Here is a 19401-nt window from a genome sequence, read left to right as displayed (position 1 = left end):
TTTTTTTTTTTTAATTGTTGTAGTCCTCTTCTTGTAGTTCATCAGTCTGCGTCTCTCCTCCTTCACCTTCTCCCTTTCTGCTGCGCTCCTGTTGCTTGTTATGTGAAGGGGCTGTTCCGCTGGCTTCTGCTGGCCCGGTCGCGGCTCTCTCCCCACTCCGTAACTGCCTTGCGGCAGAGGCGACAAGTCTGGGAGATCCCCTGATCCCGCTCCCCCACCCCCCTTCTCATACGGGACGCCCTTCTCTCCCGCAAAAGTACCTTTTTGGAAGGGGCCGGCTCAGGCCCCCGCCGTCTTTTGAAGAACGAGAATTAGAAACTGTGATTCATCAGTCTGTTTCACACGCTACAAAGAAGCTCTTATTTGGCAGCTTGTCAGTTTCTGGCCTCACTTTTCTTTCCTTAAATCTTTCGACTAAAATATGTGTCAAGGTATTTCATTGCGTAATAGAGACTTTTCTTTTAGTCTGGTTCTTTTTTTTTTTAGTTACTGTTCAAACTCAGGACTTTTGAAGTTCTTTATTTATTTGGTCTGTAGTTTTTCTACTGTGTGTAAATGTTTAAAAAAAAAAAAAAAAAAAAAAAAAGTTACCCTCTCGCATTTTGCAGTATGCTGTCCTACACGTAAATAACATTTAATATGGATTTGAAGAGGGACAACCCCCCCCCCCCCCCTTTTTTTTTAAACTTCAACCATGTGGTTATGAGATGGTCAGCCAAATGTAAATGAATAATGACGATAATTGCAATTGAATTCCCTTCTTGTGACTCCCAGAGGATATCACCACAGTATATGCTTGGGGTGGGGGGGCAGGGGGGGGGGGGGCTTTGCCGCAAGTCCTCCATAATAATTATCGTTTCATTTTGCATGGCTCTCAGAATCCCGTTGAAGGCCCATCAGTAGTTTTTCCTCCAGATTCAGGGTGTTGTCAATTTAGGCTAATAACCGAACCCATATGTCTGCTTGACGGCCGTCCCATAAAGTCTGCACATGCTCAAAACGCCGCGCAGTTGAATTCGCGTTCGCGTCTTTGATCCATCTTGGACTTAATGCATCATCTCCCCCCCCCCCTTTATTTAGTGAGACCCTTTTGCTAGCTGTTTCCTTTGGCATTGTGACAGTTTTGTGACCCGATGTGACACATTCGTCAATTCCGCTGTTCTCTCTAGTAACTGACATAGAAGTGAAAACTAAAAGGATAAGACGTTTTGTCGACAGTTTTTCCGACAGTATGTGTCTTTGATATTTATTTCAATTGTTACGTGATTTAATATGTTTTTACTCCTTGAGATATACTCTTCGATCACCCTGATTGGCTTTGCTTATCTGTGATATTATGTAATTGAGAAAAAATATAATTAAAAGTAATAAACGGTTATTATTCAGCAGTTTAGACATTTAGTATTGTTTTCACTTTCCATAGATTGTGATGGATTCAAATAACCAATGAGTAACAAGGTTTATAGCTAATGCAAAAATGGTCACTTTAACTTGATTGATATTGAATAAGATTTCATGCACGTTTAATATCAATAAAATTGATGAGTTGTCTTTATTCATCTATTTTAACAATTTTTTTTTATTTATATTCTTTTCAAAAAGTGATTACAACAGCATTATTACGGAAACAATTTTGTCCTGATGATTTGTATTTCATTTTTAAGAAATATTTTGTTCTACAGCGAAAGATGTGATTTAGATTTTTTTTTCTTATAACCATATACTATATGCAAAACCTTTATTTAATCCAAGAAATGAAAATGAAATGCACATGTTTTCATTCAGATTTTTTTTTCTTTCAGTATACCACGGAGTCCTTGCCGTTTAAAAAAAAAAAAAAGACCTCCATCATTTCCTCAAGGCTTTTCTGTTTTTGTCGTCTTTCTTTTTGAAGTCGAGATGGATATAAAATCATGGAAACTTCAGCTCCAGTGGCTGTAGAGGATGTGGCTCTGCTAAAACGGGAACGTTTTCACCCACAATGCAACGTTCGATGAACTGCCACTTCATAAAGTGAACTGTGAACATGCATGTTTTTAATGAAATTTTTCAAGTCCGTGCTGCTGGATTCTGCCTTTACATATTAGTCCGAGTAACCGTCATAAGCATCACTCCCGTGTCTAATCCCCACTGACATCATTAGCATTTGAAATTTAAAGAGGGTGTTGCTGGATGTTAGCTCCTGCATTTATTGTTGCTGTGACTGTTTTTCCTATTCCAATTTATATACGGTTTTACGTCTTAATGATAATATAATAGTATATATGTAATTTATTAAAATCACTTTAGGGTGAAAAGTAATATCCTGCACTTAAGTTGTTATAATGATTTTAAAATATCTACAAAAATGGTTTCGTCTCTCTTAGTCTGTGTCTGATGGCGATCATGGTGATCAGCGGTCTGTGAGAGGGATGCAGTGAGACCTCGCTGTGCCGTAGATGGGTCGCGTCGCTTGTGTGCGAGCAGCGGCTTTCCCAGTTTCTTGGTGGTCTCTGCCTCGGTCCTGGCCTTGGTGAGTCTGACAGGTGATACCCGACTATGCCCTCGTCCGTTCCGCTGGCTTGAGCGGACTCCTCTATGCCAACCTCAGACCACCAACCGAGTGGACTTTAAAACTACATCTTTTCATGTCTTTTCACGGAGGGTGGTAATAATTATTTTTAATAACTCTTGATTTGACTTTCCTACACAATTTCATAGAGGCCTGGGTTGTTTTTACTGTGTGTCTTCTAGTATATAATTAGTACATGCTTTAAGCTTCGAATAGCCTCAAATGGAAAAATCCATACATCTGAAGATTTAATATAACTAAGGGGCTGCTGTCATTTTGACATTGTATGCACTTTCCACTGTTGTTACATTTTGTACTGAATATATTCTGGAGTTTTTCCATATATAATTTCAATAAACATTAATATCGGTGGTTCCCCACCTAAGCAACAGTGGATTATATTATTGCAGATGAATTTTAGTAAAGCACCACTAGGTTTTAGCAGCAAAATGAATCCTGTTTTGAAATAATATGTATAAACTAGCCTGCAAGGCATTATGGGTGTTTTAGCAGAGTGCAAGGGTGTTTACATTGTGGGTACATACATAGTTTTCTATGGCATATTTGAAATGAAAATATATTCTTACCCTAGTCTGTCTATGTATTCCGGGAATTGCTCCCAATTTCTTTCTTGTGGTATTAAAGCTGTTTTTCTTTCCCCCCCCCCAGAAAAGTAATGATGATCTTTTTTGGAACAAACACTCAAGCATAAGTGGCATCCTAGCAAACACTTTTAAAAATAGCCCTGTCATTTTACGAAATTTTGCAATGTGCTAATTTGATTGATCACTAGACAAGAATATTCCGGTATGATTTTGTGCAATGCCTTGCTTTGGTTGCCGACCGCTGAAAATTGAGTTCGTTTTTGGAATTTTCTCCCCCGGTCGACCACGGGTGGTGTACAAGCTAAATTCGCCCCTAGCTACACTGAAGCCGGACTGCCGCTCGCAGATGTATGCAATGATTTTCAAGGTTATGGTCAGGAGTTTGTTTCATTTGCTACTTAGAAATTCTGAGGGAAATGCCCCCGTGTTTATATGTTTGCTTTACATATATTACTTTCTCTGGCCACCCAGTTCTGTGTCACTGTGGCTTTGGCCCACGTTTTGAAGACTTGGGTCTCTGAAAGCCATTTTTCCGTTCTTAGTTTTGCCCACCTTTTGGCCTTGTGTTGGTAATGCGGAAATCCTGTGCCGACGGTCCGGTGCATGAACATGCTGTTCGAGTTGGGCGGGAAGATGAGTCTGTACAGTGAGGTGCACCGGAGAACTTTGTGCTACTGGTCATTCTGGCATCTCAAGTAACATCGATTGAAGAATGGGCACCTTGTCACTCTTCTGACCTTTATCGTTAGCTGCCCGCCTTCCTAGCATTCATTTGAGGAGGGGGGATGACTCTCTGGAGCATCTAGATAAAGTCCCATGGCTCATTGCCGGCCATGCATAACGATGCATTAAATGTATAGCAGTGTGAGCGCAGCGTGTTGGAAACATCGCATGACGGCACCTTTTGTGGCAACATAAAAACACCTATTAGTGCGTTGCCGGATGCTGAGACACCTGATGGTGCGGCATAAGCGAGAAACAACCCTGCTTTTTGTGCACGGTGTATATGATCCCTCTGATTCATTTCTTAATCATAGCCTAGTGCGCGATTCATAATTCAGCTGGTCGTCACAACCTGAAAGTGGGGAGGGAATACAATGTCGCCATTATGCTCTTCAAAATGGAGTTTGGTCTCGTAAGAACTCAGCATCCCTGATAAATGCTGGCAGCCCTCTTGAAAAACAAGCCGTTGTAAGGCTGAGAGCAACAATGGAGGAACAACGGCAACATTGTCAGACGGCCTCTGTGGTTTTATTTGGAAGGCTTTTATGTCAGTTTGTTGGCACACTCCAGTGATTTTGCTATAGCTGTTGGGGTCACTTGCCTTTAAGATGTTTGTAATACAATAAAAGTTTGGCAGACAAAGTTTCAGAAATTTTGAAATTGTTTAAAAATAGGTATTTTTCTTCCAGTTCAACTCTGGACGCGGTTCATGTTTGTTATATATAGACAAAACTACCCCTCTGTTAATTCGTTTTGAAGACCAGCCCTTCAGAAAAATCTGTGTATTACTCTGCTGTTTCTGGAAGGGTAAAACAAACGAATATATTCTACAGATTAACTGAACAAACAGTATGTGAAAGGATTAATAAGACTAATAAAACTCTTCCTATTTTTCCAGTTGGAACTTTAGAGAAAAAAAAAATCACAAAAAGACATCAATGCTTACATTTGAAAAACAAGTCGACCATATATATTTATAGCAACTTGCTCAACTTCTGTATCTTAGTTTCTCTACAATACTTTGTGTTTCAGCTCGATTATATACTTTTTGCATAGCTGTCTTCTTTGACATGTAATTGGTTTAATGTTAATTTAGGCAATTAAACATTTGGATTATACTTTTCATGGAGTACTTGCATGATTGTTTTCCTTGATTGGATTGTATTGGAAATTGAGACTGTATACATTATAGCTGGAGTACCCGTGCAGCAATTTAACGCGTGGCGTTTAATCTGTATTGAAAATAATAGTATGTCTTGAAAAAGAAGCCTGTAAGGACAGGTCGAATACAACTGTTATTTATAGTCGTTTAGAAATTAAGAAAATTTTATTAATTTTTTTGTATAAAAAACATTAAAAAGGCAATCGAGTTTGTTGGTTATAGATTGAGTAACCTGGAAGAATGTTAAACAAACAGGGAACAGAAAGATTAGTTTGACTATTCAAGTTTTAACCACTGGAACTACCAGCAGTGTGTGATAGCAAATCCTTTCTGCCTTATTTCAGTTTAATCACTTCCAGTGATTAGTTTTAATTGCTGTGTTTAAAAAGAAAAACCTGTCACGATTTCAATTCCCTTTAATCACGTTTATTCATGAAAGAGGATGCTTGCTTGTTGTTTTCCAGAACTTTCTTTTACTTAATAACGAACTTGATGCTTTTCTCAATTGCACTGCTTTGCACGAACATCGTTTAGCATTTGTTGTTCAGTTGGTTGTGCTCCTTGATCTTTTCCTGCCTTTTAGTTGTGGTTGTGGATGTTTTCAGAATGCAAAGGCAAAATGGACCTATAAAATATTTCAAGGAATTACTCTGCTGTATTTTTAATTAATTCAATCATTTGCTTTGGAACATGCTTTGGGTTCCTATGTTTAGGGGTATGTTTTTCAGTATATCGACTGGTCTTGACAGAGACTCTGCAAGGCTCGAAAAATTTCTAAATCCCTGGTATCCTGAAACGAATTTTGACTAGTCCACATTTAAAGGGCTGATGATAATAGAAAACATGGAAACATCCTACTGAGAATTCTTATCATTTCAAGTTTGGCAAACCAGCCCCTATGTATGGCAGAAGCAACATTTACTGCCACAAGTGAATTTGGAACACAGCAGTCTGTTAGCATCTTGGACATCAAGAGGAAAGCAAAACGTAACAACTCCCAAGTCTCTGCCTCCGCATATCCAGGGAGAAATCCATCAACAGTTTGCCCTTGAAACACACTCACTTATGTGTGAGCAAATCAGATTCGTTGTAAAAAAAATAAAATAAAATAAAAAAAAGCAACATGCACAGTACTTTAACGTTAATGTTACATCACAAAGCAACATAATTGCTTAGTGTTACCATTACATGATGTATTTAACCATGAATATCCCAAAACAATTCATCCACACTTTCCTCGTCGGTTTTTGTATCCTGCCAAAAATTAAACGTTTAGTTGCTTTCATTTGCTTCAGTATTACGCACGACATTTAAAAGACCAGATCATTTATGATATCTTCATATCAGACAACAGGCGGCTCACAACCATTTTGCTTTCGGTCCCATCCAGTAATATCTGTTTTCTCTCTACCTCATTTACTTTTGTATAATGTTTATATGACTTTATTTCATGTCGCCATCTTCAGTGTGCTAAATATGACTGGTGCGATAATAAACATAAGAACATAAGAAATTTACAATCGAGAGGAAGCCTTTCGGCCCATCAAACTAGCATAGAGCCGTACTTCACTTAACTTATTTGCTTTTAACGTGCTTAAAGTACTCTATTACCATGACCAGTAATGCACCAAGATGGCGGTGGGAAGTGTGTGCACAGAAAATTGCAGACCTCCAATAAACAAAGGTTTTAAGCAAACACCTCCCAGCGTACAAACCATCATCATGATAAAAAAAAAACTCAGTGGGCAAAGGTTTTCCTTCAAATAGCAGAAAAGGTGAATTAAGAGGGAATGTTATTTTACTTAGGGGATAGTTTCTGATAGCCCTATTGGCCTGGGTGTTACATTCTGGTAGCCCGATGGGAAAACTTGGTGAAAACTTGTCCTGGGAGATCGGAATAGCGATTTTGCGAGTCCAGCTCTGAGGATGGATATTAGAGCTCTGATGTTACTTTGTTTAGTTTAACTTAACTGGATGGAATTTCGCATATTTCACATACCCATCAGCTGTTAGTTAATTCTTTTTATTTTATCCAGTCATATCACATCGATGTATATATATTTTTTTATAACAAATAGAGTGCATTTGGAACGTAGAAAATACGTTTTTAAATTCTGACATTCCTTTTTATTGGAAATGTCTTATGGTTAATTACACATCATTTTAATGATAATTTTTATTTTTGTCAGTTTCCCTTTTGCTGCAATTATTATTGGCCTGATTCCTCACTTGTTAGTAAAACTCTTAGATTATTTATATAGTAAGATAATCAGTGTGAGTTTTAGGAGTTTGTTTATGCTTTTAGCTGACCACAGTTATATTACTTGATGCACAAGTCATTTCTTAATAGCTTCTTTTATTGCCTCAAGCATTTTAAATCTTTCTACATTCTGGAAAATGTATTTTCCTCACAATTTACTTGTTTTTCTGATGCATTTACAAATTGAATTGCATGTCCATCACTGCATAATTCTGTTAAACTGGTGAAAAACAAGTAGGCCGTGACTGATATATTGGTTGCTGATAATAATGCATAATGCATGCCTCTTACATTTACGATTAGAAAATTAGCCATATCACTGTAGAAAATGCTGCATACAGTATGCTTCCTGAGTTACAATTTACTCTTATCCTGTGTCTGTAATCATGTTCAAAGGCATGCATAATATATCAGTTTTTAGTGATCAGCTGGGAATGGAAAAAATGTATTATACCACAAAAAATATATTGCACATTTAATTTGCTCATGCTTGTGAGTTCAACATTGTTGCTTCATTTTTTGAACTTGTTTTAAATTTAAATTTTACAGATTGACAATCATATCAGAAAATAAAGCACTGATATATTGGTGTAAGGGGCGGCATGGTGGTGCAGTGGTTAGCAATGTTGCCTCACACCTCTGGGACCCGGGTTCGAGTCTCCGCCTGGGTCATATGTGTGTGGAGTTTGCATGTTCTCCCCATGTCGTCGTGGGGTTTCCTCCCGGTACTCCGGATTCCCCCCACAATCCAAAAACATGCTGAGGCTAATTGGAGTTACTAAATTGCCCGTAGGTGTGCATGTGTGTGTGAATGGTGTGTGAGTGTGCCCTGCGATGGGCTGGCCCCCCCATCCTGGGTTGTTCCCTGCCTCGTGCCCATTGCTTCCGGGATAGGCTCCGGACCCCCCGCGACCTAGTAGGATGAGTGGTTTGGAAAGTGGATGGATGGATGGATATTGGTGTATAATAATGATCTATTGGTTGGTGTGAAGTATTTGACAGGATAACATTTGTATTAGTTGATATTGGTTTAGCTGACAGCTAGTTAAAATACTGGAGACAAAATTATATCGGCCAGTTGCAAGTTAAACCATCCTTTCTCATGTTGACTGCCATTAGCAGATTAGCTGTACTATTATTGTGAGGTGCCCATGTTGCATTGTAGCCCTTAATGAACTAAGATCAGTGTCTATAAAGACTTCATTATGAAGTATATGTTCATGGCAAGGGTTTGGCCTGAGAAATTGAGAGGCTTGGTTGTGGAGATACGATCTTGAGGTTATGGTGATGCATCCAGGCTGGGATAGTTGCCTGATATGACATCACTTGGAAAGAGAGCTTCAGATATGAAGCAATTATGGTATTGTGTTCTGGCAGTATAACGTTGAGATGGAAAAGACCTGCACCATTATAAATAGTCTGATCTTTATATAAGTTTTTGCAATTGATTATCTGCTAAATTTATTTTAGTTTTAGAAATCATTTGATTGATCACCTGATTTTATTGCTTCAAATTAAACCTTCACTGGATTAATTGCGTTGGCATCCACACATGCACTGGTTTGCAGCAACCTGTGCTGTTTGCAGTGATTGGTCAGGTCAATGTGTGACTCTCCATGTTGCATAGTAGAATCAAACTGGTAGGTCAAGACTTATGTTACTGTAGACTGTGAGGCTGAACTGAGACAACCATTATCTGTAGGTCAGGTTTGGAGATCCTGGGTTCTCTTGGCAGGGATCCGTACCAAGCTTGCTGAGATCTAAAATTTTCCTTGCAACTCTGAACCACTTTACACCGATAAGAGAAACAAAATAAGCTATTTAAGTAACGTCAATTTCTCTTACAGGTTTTACTTTTAAACGTAGCTTAACTCGAGATTTTCTTTTCTTTTACATTCTCTATTCCTGAAGTGCTCGTGTCAACACTGACTGACTATACTGATCTTAAAGGTATTTTTTTAACCCACATTTTAAAATATTAAATATGTACGAAATCCCTGTTGTAATTGCTGATGTTTTCCAACATTAATTCCTGTTCATTTTCACTTTATCTTAAAATGTCCCCTATCTGTAACTTATTTATCACCACCTCTGGCAGCATGCAGTTGGTGCAGCGTGTGGTTTAGTACACCGACTCCTGCAAAACAAGAAAGGAGGCTGCCTCAGCTTAGAATATTTACTTTTAAAATTTGTGCTGTTTTTAAGGTCTTGCAGAATTTGCCCGTCCCCATCACACGCGGCTCCTGTATTTGTTTCCAGTGGCCCTGTGTTGTGCCTTTTGAAGTCATATTTAGCGACTTTTGCTGCTGTCATAGCAAGGACACTTAATACAACATCAGGAGTCTGAGGCGAATTAAGAAACGTACTGGAAGGCAATGTCCCCTGTAAACACGTGTTGGGTGTATGTATGTGTGTGTGTGTGTATGTATGTATGTGTGTGTGTGTGTGTGTGTGTGTGTGTGTGTGTGTGTGTGTGTGTGTGTGTGTATGTGGACCTCCAGACCCTCCTAAAATGAACAGAATGTATTTTGGGGTTTAGACAATCAAGGGAAGTAATTCTACCTCGTCTTGCATGTCAAAAGTGATGCTTAGCACAGTAAACTTAATTTCTGGATGGAGAAAATCAATGCATGCCAGTTTGATACCCTTAAAAGAACAAGAATATTGGTCTGATTCTGGGAATAATCATACAGCTTGGAAACTTTTTAACAAGGTACCACAGCTTATCTGCATTATATGTGAACGCAGACCATTCTCTTATTCTGCCAGTGCATCATCTAACAATATAAAGGCACTAAATAAGCGAAATGTTTTTTTGTCTGACTGACGCAAACAAGTGATCCCAAAATCTGGACTGTCCAGATTGTGGAGTCTAAGTCAGTGTACACATGCGGAACAAAACGAGGTAACTAGTACAGAGCTAAAAGCCGCGCATGAATAGCAATTTACGAGATTAATTTTGAATGGCAACTATAAATGTTATTTGATTACATTTTTACCCTGTCACTATGAATTTCGGATGTGGAAAAAACAATGTAATAGCATGTAAAAATAGGACTATGATTATTGCATTCATTTTATTTTGAGAGGAAACACTTTCTGGGACTTTGCCTCCACATTATTTTGTATGTGACTGTTTGTATGACCAGTGAACTGCACAAGTTTGCCGTACACTCTATTTATACTCATCGAATATTGCCATTGGCCCTAACTCATTTAATATTTGGGCTTGAATTTGCATGTGGTTGCTTTAAGAAGGACCACACTTGGATGTAATTTAGGTCTTTCTGTCTGCTTTCAGCGGAGTCTGGCAGTACTTGGAGGTTTTGGCACGTTCTCAGTGTTTTTAGAAGCAGCCTTCGCCTGAGCCCGGCTACGGTAAATGTATTGGGCCCGAGAAATGCTCGCTGTTAATAAAAGCAAATAGTGGCTTTGAGACTGCAGGATGACTAAAAACGGTCAAATGGTCTCCAGGCTGCTAATGTTCTCCTTTGAACTCTGAAGACGTAGCTGGCTATTTTATGTCAATTGGCAGATACATTATTCGTATAATTCAGTAACGTGCAATCATCAGAACTGGTCTGTCTATGCTGATCTCGAGAGTGAGGTCCAGACAGACCTTGGATCTCTTTTGTGAGAGCACTGGAGTGTCAGATAACAAGCTCTCTGGAAATATTTAGGATTTCAGATTACCCACTTTTATGCATTAATCTCGGTGCACATGTGACAAAGTATGCGGCAGTATTGATGCTTTTCCTTTTGGGTTAACTGAATATTCATCCTTCTTAGATATGCAGGTGTATTGATGTGACACGATGAAGGTAGTCTGGGTTATCTTATTCTCCTGTCGAGACGGCGATATGCTGCAGTTAACGCGAATGAAATGCGTCGATTAACTAGGTAGCCAAATTAAAGAATGTCTTCGAACGAAACACCTGAGGTACATTTGTTTTATATCGGCTTTCAGCACAATGGTAATGAGTGACAATGCTTGTGTTACGTTCAAGACAAACTTGGTGCTTCATGGTGCATGACACACTTTTAAATTATTTATTACTGTATTTGTGACGTACTTTAAAACGCAGGATATTTCCATGAGGAGTGATGTTCTGTTGTCATACTGCCTCTTCAGATTGACTCCCTTTAGAAAAGAAAAGGTTTATATTTTTGCAATGATTTCCATTAGAGCTTTTGCCAAGTAAGATCAAGATTTTTTTTTTCCCCCCTTTTGGTCATAGTTGAATCATCACTATAATTGAATGTTTTGGCCGGTTTTCATTGGCTTCCACACATACATTTATTATGTGTGGATTAGAATTGAAGCCACTTGCAGGCCAAAACAAGAACTTGTTTGCAGGAACAGGAACTTGATCATCGCCCACAGTGAATGGAGCAGAACTGTAACTTGTCATGGATGATTTTTCAAATTGAAACTATATAGGAAAAGTAGCTTAATTTCAACCAGTTTTATTAAGTGTATTTCAGACAATGCATTATGACTGCTTGAAATTTTAAAACTACGGTTGCCCCACCCCATTATTTATACCTCCAGAGCTCTGGCCAGGTTACGCAGTTCTTGGCTTTGTAGTAGCCCAGGTCAGTGCGATGTTTGAGATTATTCTCCAGTTTCAGCAATTGGTGCTACTTGTTCCCCATATTTACAGAACTGCACAAAACATTTCCGAAAAATAATGACTTAAACATTCATGTAAGAGGTAAAACATGTCACTGGGGGGTCTCCATTTAAAAGCACATCTTAAAAGGTCCAGTTCCATTCCAACATTGCATGTAACCGGGCAAATCGATAGCTAATCGATAAGTAATGTATATACAAAGATGTGATTACTGGCCATTACTACCACATTACTGTTGCATCAAATTTTTTTTTTTATGTTCTGAGTCATTTTTTCTGAGAATTTGCTTTGCTGGTTTTCACTTTTATTACAGACCCAGGGAGTGGTAGCCCTGCACACAGTGTTACACAAAGTGTTTTGCAGATTCATTAAAGAGAACAATGTCAGAAGTCTATACTGTATTAATGTGTCAATCAATCATTCCATCCATCCATCTTCCTTGATTTGTTGCCCACATCTGATTATGAAGCCTGTACCTTAACCTAGGAGGTATAGGGAGACAGGAATGGGTATCCTGCATGGGATTGCAGCCCATCGCTGGGCTCCCTCACAAACTTAGGTCAATTTTGGTGGCTATCTAGTGAACATGGGGAGAACATTTAAAATCCAGAGAGATACATGGAGTTCTGGGTGGGATTCAAACCCCATAACCCTGGAGGTGTGAGGCCGCAGTGTAAAACCACCCAGCCGGCCCCGCTAACCAAAATAGGATAAAGTCATTAAAATTCTTCTTAGAAGTCTTGGCTGTAATTTAGAGTAACGAATCAGCTTCTGCCCACCGAGCTTCTGCGGCTTTATCGAAACTTATCATCAGTAAAGGTGACCCTGGACTCTTCCATGAAAGGTCTGTGGTGAGCAGTAGTGCTCTTGGCTACTGGCCTGAACTGCAGCTAAATATTGCTATTAAATATTTGCCTTGTTTGGAAAAAAGTTCTGGTGTATTGATATTGGAATAGTTTAAGACGCTGTAAAGAACCTGGCATTCAGCCAGTTCTCGAGATTCTAATTTTTTTCCTTTTTTTTTTTTTTTAAAATACATATATTTCTTGTACCTAATACTGCAAATCCGGTGGTCTGATAAAAGGATTGAGGGAAGGAGCCCCCAGGAACATATGAAAGTGCTGGCAGTCAGAAGAAGTGCGAGTCACATCTTTATGATTTCTGGTGAAATGTAATGCGTGTCTCTTAAGTTTTAAAGAAGTGGGCCTTGAGATATCATTTAGGAATATTTTCTTTAAATCACTGTTTCTGTGAAAGTTGGAGTATTGATCTTACTGGTTATTCATTGGTTGATCAATTCTTCATGTGATTCTGCATGGTTCAGTTTCGGTGTCGCTTTTCATCTTCCCACCTTCCCGTGTTTCTACATACTTGTGATTTTAGGCTGGTGTGATCTGTAGGTCACCAGGGTTGTTGTTTTTTTTTTTTTATCGTCATTGTCACAGCCTTTGTGTATCCCTGTTTAATGCATTATGCGTTTTATTCATTTAGTGGGCATTTTTATCCAAATTGATGTAAATCTTCGAAAAAGCATGATCAGGCAGTCCCTGCAGCATGTAAGGTTAATAACATACAGTGAAATCACTCTGCCAACCATAGGATTTGAACCAGTGACCATCCAGCCACAGGCGCACTATCCTGACACACTGATCCACATGCTCGTCCCAAGGTGTCTCGATCCTCTTGCTGCATTCTTACTTGCCATGTGCCAGTGGACTTGCTTTCAGCCCCTCTACACCATAAATTGCCGTTTCCCATTAGCTGCCCTTCGTCATCTTTGTTAGGGCCTCCAGATTCTTACCATCATCTTCTCTAACATTAGCGTTTCCATATTCATCAGGCTGCACTCAACAGTTGCGAACGTCTACTTTGCGGTGCCTTTAACAATATTTCTTCCGTAATAGAAAACAGCACATGATTCACTTAGATTTTTTTTTTCTTTTATAGCACAAAATGAGGATGAGGGCTTGGTGTATTCTGGTGAGAACATCATCTATCTTATCAAAACAAAAACCCTCAATTTTTATTTTGTCATATGGAAATCAGGATTCCTACTTTGCATACTGTTTTAGTTTCTAGTTTTTCCATCTTTAAACAGAATCTGTGTTTTCGTTTATGACCATGGATTCATAGAAAATACAGAGGATTACTTATTTGTTTGGGGTGCATGTAATAATATCTTTTTTTGAGGAAGTAGATGGTGTTGTGATGATTAGGGGAGGAGAAATATTTCTGTGTTTTGAATATTATGACTTAGCTAATGGTCTAATGACTACTTAGAAGGTTTTGAACTTGGGTCAGGTAATATAGAGGACATCTCTCTTAGCAAATTTGATGTTTCTATTTTGGTCACTGTTTGCTGCACCAGGGTTTCTTTTAATTTTGAATTTAATCGGATACTGCAGTTATAATTTATTCATTTACAGACACTTCCAGAGTTTGAGCTATTGGACATTTGTTAACAGAAAACAGAAAAGTATTTATACCTAAAATAACAGTGGCAGAAAAATGCTGCAATACTGTATGCATCCCCGTCAGTCAATGGAATGCTGGTTGTTGTTTTTGGTGAAAGCTTCAGATATTTTAATTACAGTTAAGCACAGTATTTTTCAGGTCAGGAATCTTAGTTTGATGGACGATGGTGGCTTGTTTTCACAGTGCTGTGGAACCCAGTGTAGTTTTTTTGCCCTTTGTTACAATTGAAATTGTCTTTAAGTTGGCCGATATGCGCATTTTTGGTCTATACATTACAACTGTAACACCCATGAACCAGCCGATTGGTCATATGACATGAAAAAAAAATTATGTTGCAGCTTTTTTTCCAGTGAATCTGAATAATATCCAGTGAGATCTATGTAGTTTTTAACAAAAATAAAATGAAATATATATATATATATATATATATATATATTTGAATACTGTTAAATGATCCCATGGTTACCATGACTCCTTACCAAATTCTAGCAAAACACTACATGTGTATCTTAGCTACTGTATATAGCCATTAGCTAGACTGACACGGGAGCGGAAGGCAGGAGTACACAAATGAGCCACAAATGTGGTTATTAGTTAGAATATAATGACATTTTACAATATTTGCACAAATATTTGGATTAAACTAAATGAGTATGACTTCAGTTAATTGTGTTTAGTATAACCTTCACCATGACACATTGTTGTTTATGGTGTCCAATAATAGATGTCAATATTATTGAGTGCAGTGAAGGGTGACTGACATTAGACATTTTCTCTTCATTATTTAATTAAATTTTTTTCACTTTTTTTTTAAAGCAGTCTTTGTTTTATACACAAATTTAGCCAAGAAATTCAGTCTCGTGAAAGAATTTGATATTGTTTCATACAGTATTTACGCATCCCACGATGCTTCTGAATCTTGCAGTAATCGCCTAGATAATGTCGAAATTGACCTTGAGCGATCAGCAGAAATCTTTGTAGCTAGCTATCGTGAGTCGTCCTAAAAAAGGGTAGGCATTCTCCATTCGCTTTCATAGGAGACAAATGATTGCATTATGCAAATATAAACAAGGGCGGGCTTCCTTCCAGCAATCAAGTGCAGAATAAGCTCATTTATTGTATAGGATTTCGCCTTTGTTCATCATCCCAGAACAGGGAATGGAAGCTGGAGGAAATAAAAAAACAGTATTGGCTATTCAGTGTAAGATGCTACATTTTAGCATGGAATTTCCTTGGTTTGGTTTTCTGAGACTATATGAGGAGTAAAATAGCTTGAATGGGCCTAGATTATTGTATTTTTGAATAATGAATATACAGTAGAAATGCAACATGTTTAGGATTTTTGAAGAAACATGTTTTGTTCCCTGCCTGGGATGCACTGATGCGCTACCCGGGGTGTTCCCTGTATTATGGTCTGTACGTTCCAAGATCATAATCACCGCTGATCTGACCTCTTGGTATCACATGAGCATTAATGCATTCTGAGACTCCCTCATTTACATTGGATGCTCTCATTTTGTCAGTACATTCTGGTCTTTCACATATTTTCGGCCAGCCAGTGCCTTTATGATCTGAAGTTGTTTCTGAAGTTTTCATAGTTTTCCTGGGAACAGAGTATTTCTTATGAAGTTTTACCTAAATGTCTGAGTGGACTCCTTGAAGTAATACATCAAGTATTACCCCTTGAAGTAATACTTCAAAATCCCTTGAAATGGAACGTGGATATAGATGTGCAGCTAAATTTCATCGTGGGGAATCCCCACTACCCGCTGGGCAATTTTCTTTCAAATTTTCTAGATATCGCCTGCAACCCTAATTTTAATAACTTAATTAGGCAACATGTGCTGTTCCATTTTGGACATCACAATGGTAATAAGCAGGAATTAAAATGATGATCATGTCTTGGGTAGATTACGGTTTTTCTAGCTGTTGAAAAAACTATATATGCAGACAGAAAGCTAGTAATTTCTCCAAAACCAAGATGAATCAGCAATAATTCCTTTTCCTTCAGGTGCAGTCAAACAAGTATTATGCATGTTTTCATATGTTCCCCATGTTGCTCGATTTAACTGTAACACCCCCACGTTTGTCTAGAATCAAGTAATCTGCGCACATCTGTTTCTCAAATAATGACGTATCGCGCTAAACAGAAGGTGGGCTGCCTTGAGTTTTTTGCTGATAAAAAGGAGCAAAATAATAAAAACATCAGCCTGCTACTTAATGGGTAATCTTGGTAATGCACAGGAGTCCTTAGTGTTGGGCAAAAGGAGCGAGTTTGTATCTGGTCACTGTTATGGGCTTGTGGTTTTTAATCATTTCTCCTGGAGTTTCTTAGGCAGTCTAGTCCATTAAGCTTGATCCATTTGTGTTGTAACACCCTATCATATATGTCTTTTTTTTCTATGCTGCCGTTGATTTCTGGGGGCACCATCTCCGTCCCTGTGGTCTCCTCTGCGCTTCACATGCTCCGCACAGCTACTGCACTTGTATTCAGACATTTCCGTGGCTGATTATTGTTCTCCAGAAGCCTGTTTTTCCCCTCATAAACAATTCCCACTCCTTGCATGTGTCACCCATTCCCCTGTTTGGTCCCATAAACACTTTTTTGTATGAGTATTTGCTTTAATATGACGAATTGTTCCAAATAAATACGTAACTCCTCTTTAATGGCAATTTCACATCTGCCTTTAGGACCGGCTGTTAACGTTTTTTCTCCCCTATTTTTGGCATTGTCATTACAGTAACTGCCGATATACGTAATTGTCCTTTTTTTCTTGTTAAACACAATTTAAATGGATTTTAATTAGCCATGACCAATTTTAAATGCAAAAATTGAGTATATACTAAATAATCTAGTTTTTTTTTTTTTATTAATTATGATTGTACCGGTTTTTGCTGGAAATAAGTCTTAAGCAGGATTGTGCAGTAGTGTGTCTTCTGTTGGTCATCTCCACTGTTCACTGGAAGAATTAAACATGTTTTTACAGTGATGTTTCCCAATCCGGTCCTGAGGGACCCACAGCCGGTTATTTTTTTTGCTCCCTCCAAACTCCTTGCCAGACGGTTCACACTTTTGCTACCGACCGGGACCTGGGTAGGAGCAAAAACATGGACTGTCTGGGGGTCCCTGAGGACTGGACTGGGAAACACTGCTCTACAGCATTTCCTAGAGAAGCTTGTAATGTGAAGCCTGCTGGGACTTGAACCCCAGGTCTCTCACTTCAATCAGACACAATTCATAACATTCTGAAGCTCAATGAGGTAGCAAATTCGCCGCCAATTTCCATGTCCCTCATAAAATGCTGAAGTGTGCATTTGCTATTTAGATTTGCCGTATTTGGAGTAGGTTTTACTATTTGTGGTTTCAGATCCAACCAAACATTGTTGCTATGGTCTAAGGAATAAATGTCAAACAGCTGTACTCTAGTATTTTTAGAGTTTTTTCAGCTTTATTTGAAAGAGTGTTGGTTTTGCATACCCAAACTTCTCTATCTGGTCTTGAATTGCTCTGTATTAATGCATTTCTGGTCACACCAATAATAATTAGTATTAGTTTTATTGCTGTTGTAATTAGTATTGTTTATTGTTTTAGGCTTTGAGTGAGTGATACAATATCAAAACTGACATTGTGAATACACACACTTGCGATGTTAAAACTTCTAGGACTCTCTCAGTATTTAGGTGAGAGTGATTAAGGAAACATTGTTTTATGCATCTTTTTTGATGCGCTTTAAAATTCTTTCAGCATATATGTGTGAATTTCGCGTTACATTTTAGTTCTTGAATATATGTATTTAAATCTGAGGCCAGTTCAAGTTTGCGATTTTGGCGTAAATCGTGAGGCCCGGACTGGGCTTGAAACACTGGCAGAAGCAGTGCTGTACTTTTAGAAGAAGGTTACAACCACCTGATGCCATTGACGCACTGGACCGCTCTGTATCTTTGTCTCACAGAGAAATGTGGCCGCTTGATTTTAGTCACATCATTCCATAATAGGTTGCTTTCCACGTTGGCGAAGATGCTGGCTGCATGACAAGGAGGTTACCACGATTCACTGTGCCCGCCCCGGATTTTACTGACTCATAGAAGCAAGTCAGCGTGGCCCCTGTGCATGTGGAATCGCTCTGGAGGACACAGGAACAGGGAGACGGTTTGGGTACATTTATAAATGGGTGTTCTCTCAATACACAGGCTTTTGCTACATGGAACAAACAAAAAAAAACTCATTGTGGTCTCAGATGGTAGCAATTCCTTCTATGGAAAAAGCTGCTGATGATCAGTTAATCAAGTGTATTTGATTAGCTACACCTGGCTGTTACTTACCCTCTTAATTTCTATGGAAGCAGTAAGGGTGCACTTAATTTTTCACACACTGTTTCTCCATTTTCGCTTTGTTTTTGTTACATAATGACATGGTGTAATATGTCATGTGTTGTTGTTCATCTGAGGTTGTTTACCTAATTTTAAGACCTGCTAAGGACCGGATGATTTTTTTTGCGATGATGTCCTGATGTGAAAAAAAACCTTACAATTGACAGAATGTGTGCTTTCTTTTCCACATGATTGTTTATATATTGTGCAAGTAAGAAACGTTTTGATTGTAAGGAACATCTTGATATCTGCTGTATCACTTTGTTTGTTTGTTTGTTTGTTCATTTGACTGTTCTTAAATTAGAGGTTGCGGACCCCCAGATTGTCCACGCTTTCACTCCCACCCAGCTTCCTGCAGACAGTCCACATTTTTGCCCCCTTGGGAGCTGGAAGGGGACAAAAACGTAGACTGTCTTGGGGTCCCGGGGTTGAGAAACACTGCCTCAAATTTTCCAATACCATGCTGTGTAGTATATTATACAAAATACTTTATTACTTTGTATGCTATCCTGATCTCTGCTTCTGCTGACCAGATCGCAGTTAAAGCTTGGGTAAATTCATTTGTCTACACATCTATTATTATTATTATTATTATTATTTATTATTATTATTATTATTAT

General features: G+C 38.5%; 1 protein-coding gene across 7 annotated transcripts in view; it reads left to right on the top strand.

Annotated features, from left to right (window-relative positions):
• Positions 1-19401, top strand: part of supt3h (SPT3 homolog, SAGA and STAGA complex component) — a 90724-nt gene that overhangs the window by 22023 nt on the left and 49300 nt on the right. The window contains exon 2 of one of the 7 annotated variants that reach the window (XM_048975513.1): positions 2367-2512. The exons of the other annotated variants lie outside the window; for them this stretch is intronic. Within the exon in view, the coding sequence (XP_048831470.1) occupies positions 2439-2512 (74 nt within the window). The 5' untranslated portion in view covers positions 2367-2438. The remainder of the gene's footprint in view (positions 1-2366; positions 2513-19401) is intronic. 7 annotated transcript variants of the gene reach the window in all.

Source organism: Brienomyrus brachyistius, chromosome 14 (assembly GCF_023856365.1).
Source record: "Brienomyrus brachyistius isolate T26 chromosome 14, BBRACH_0.4, whole genome shotgun sequence".
NCBI classification, from domain to species: Eukaryota; Metazoa; Chordata; class Actinopteri; order Osteoglossiformes; family Mormyridae; genus Brienomyrus; species Brienomyrus brachyistius.
This window is presented reverse-complemented; position numbering and strand designations above follow the sequence as displayed.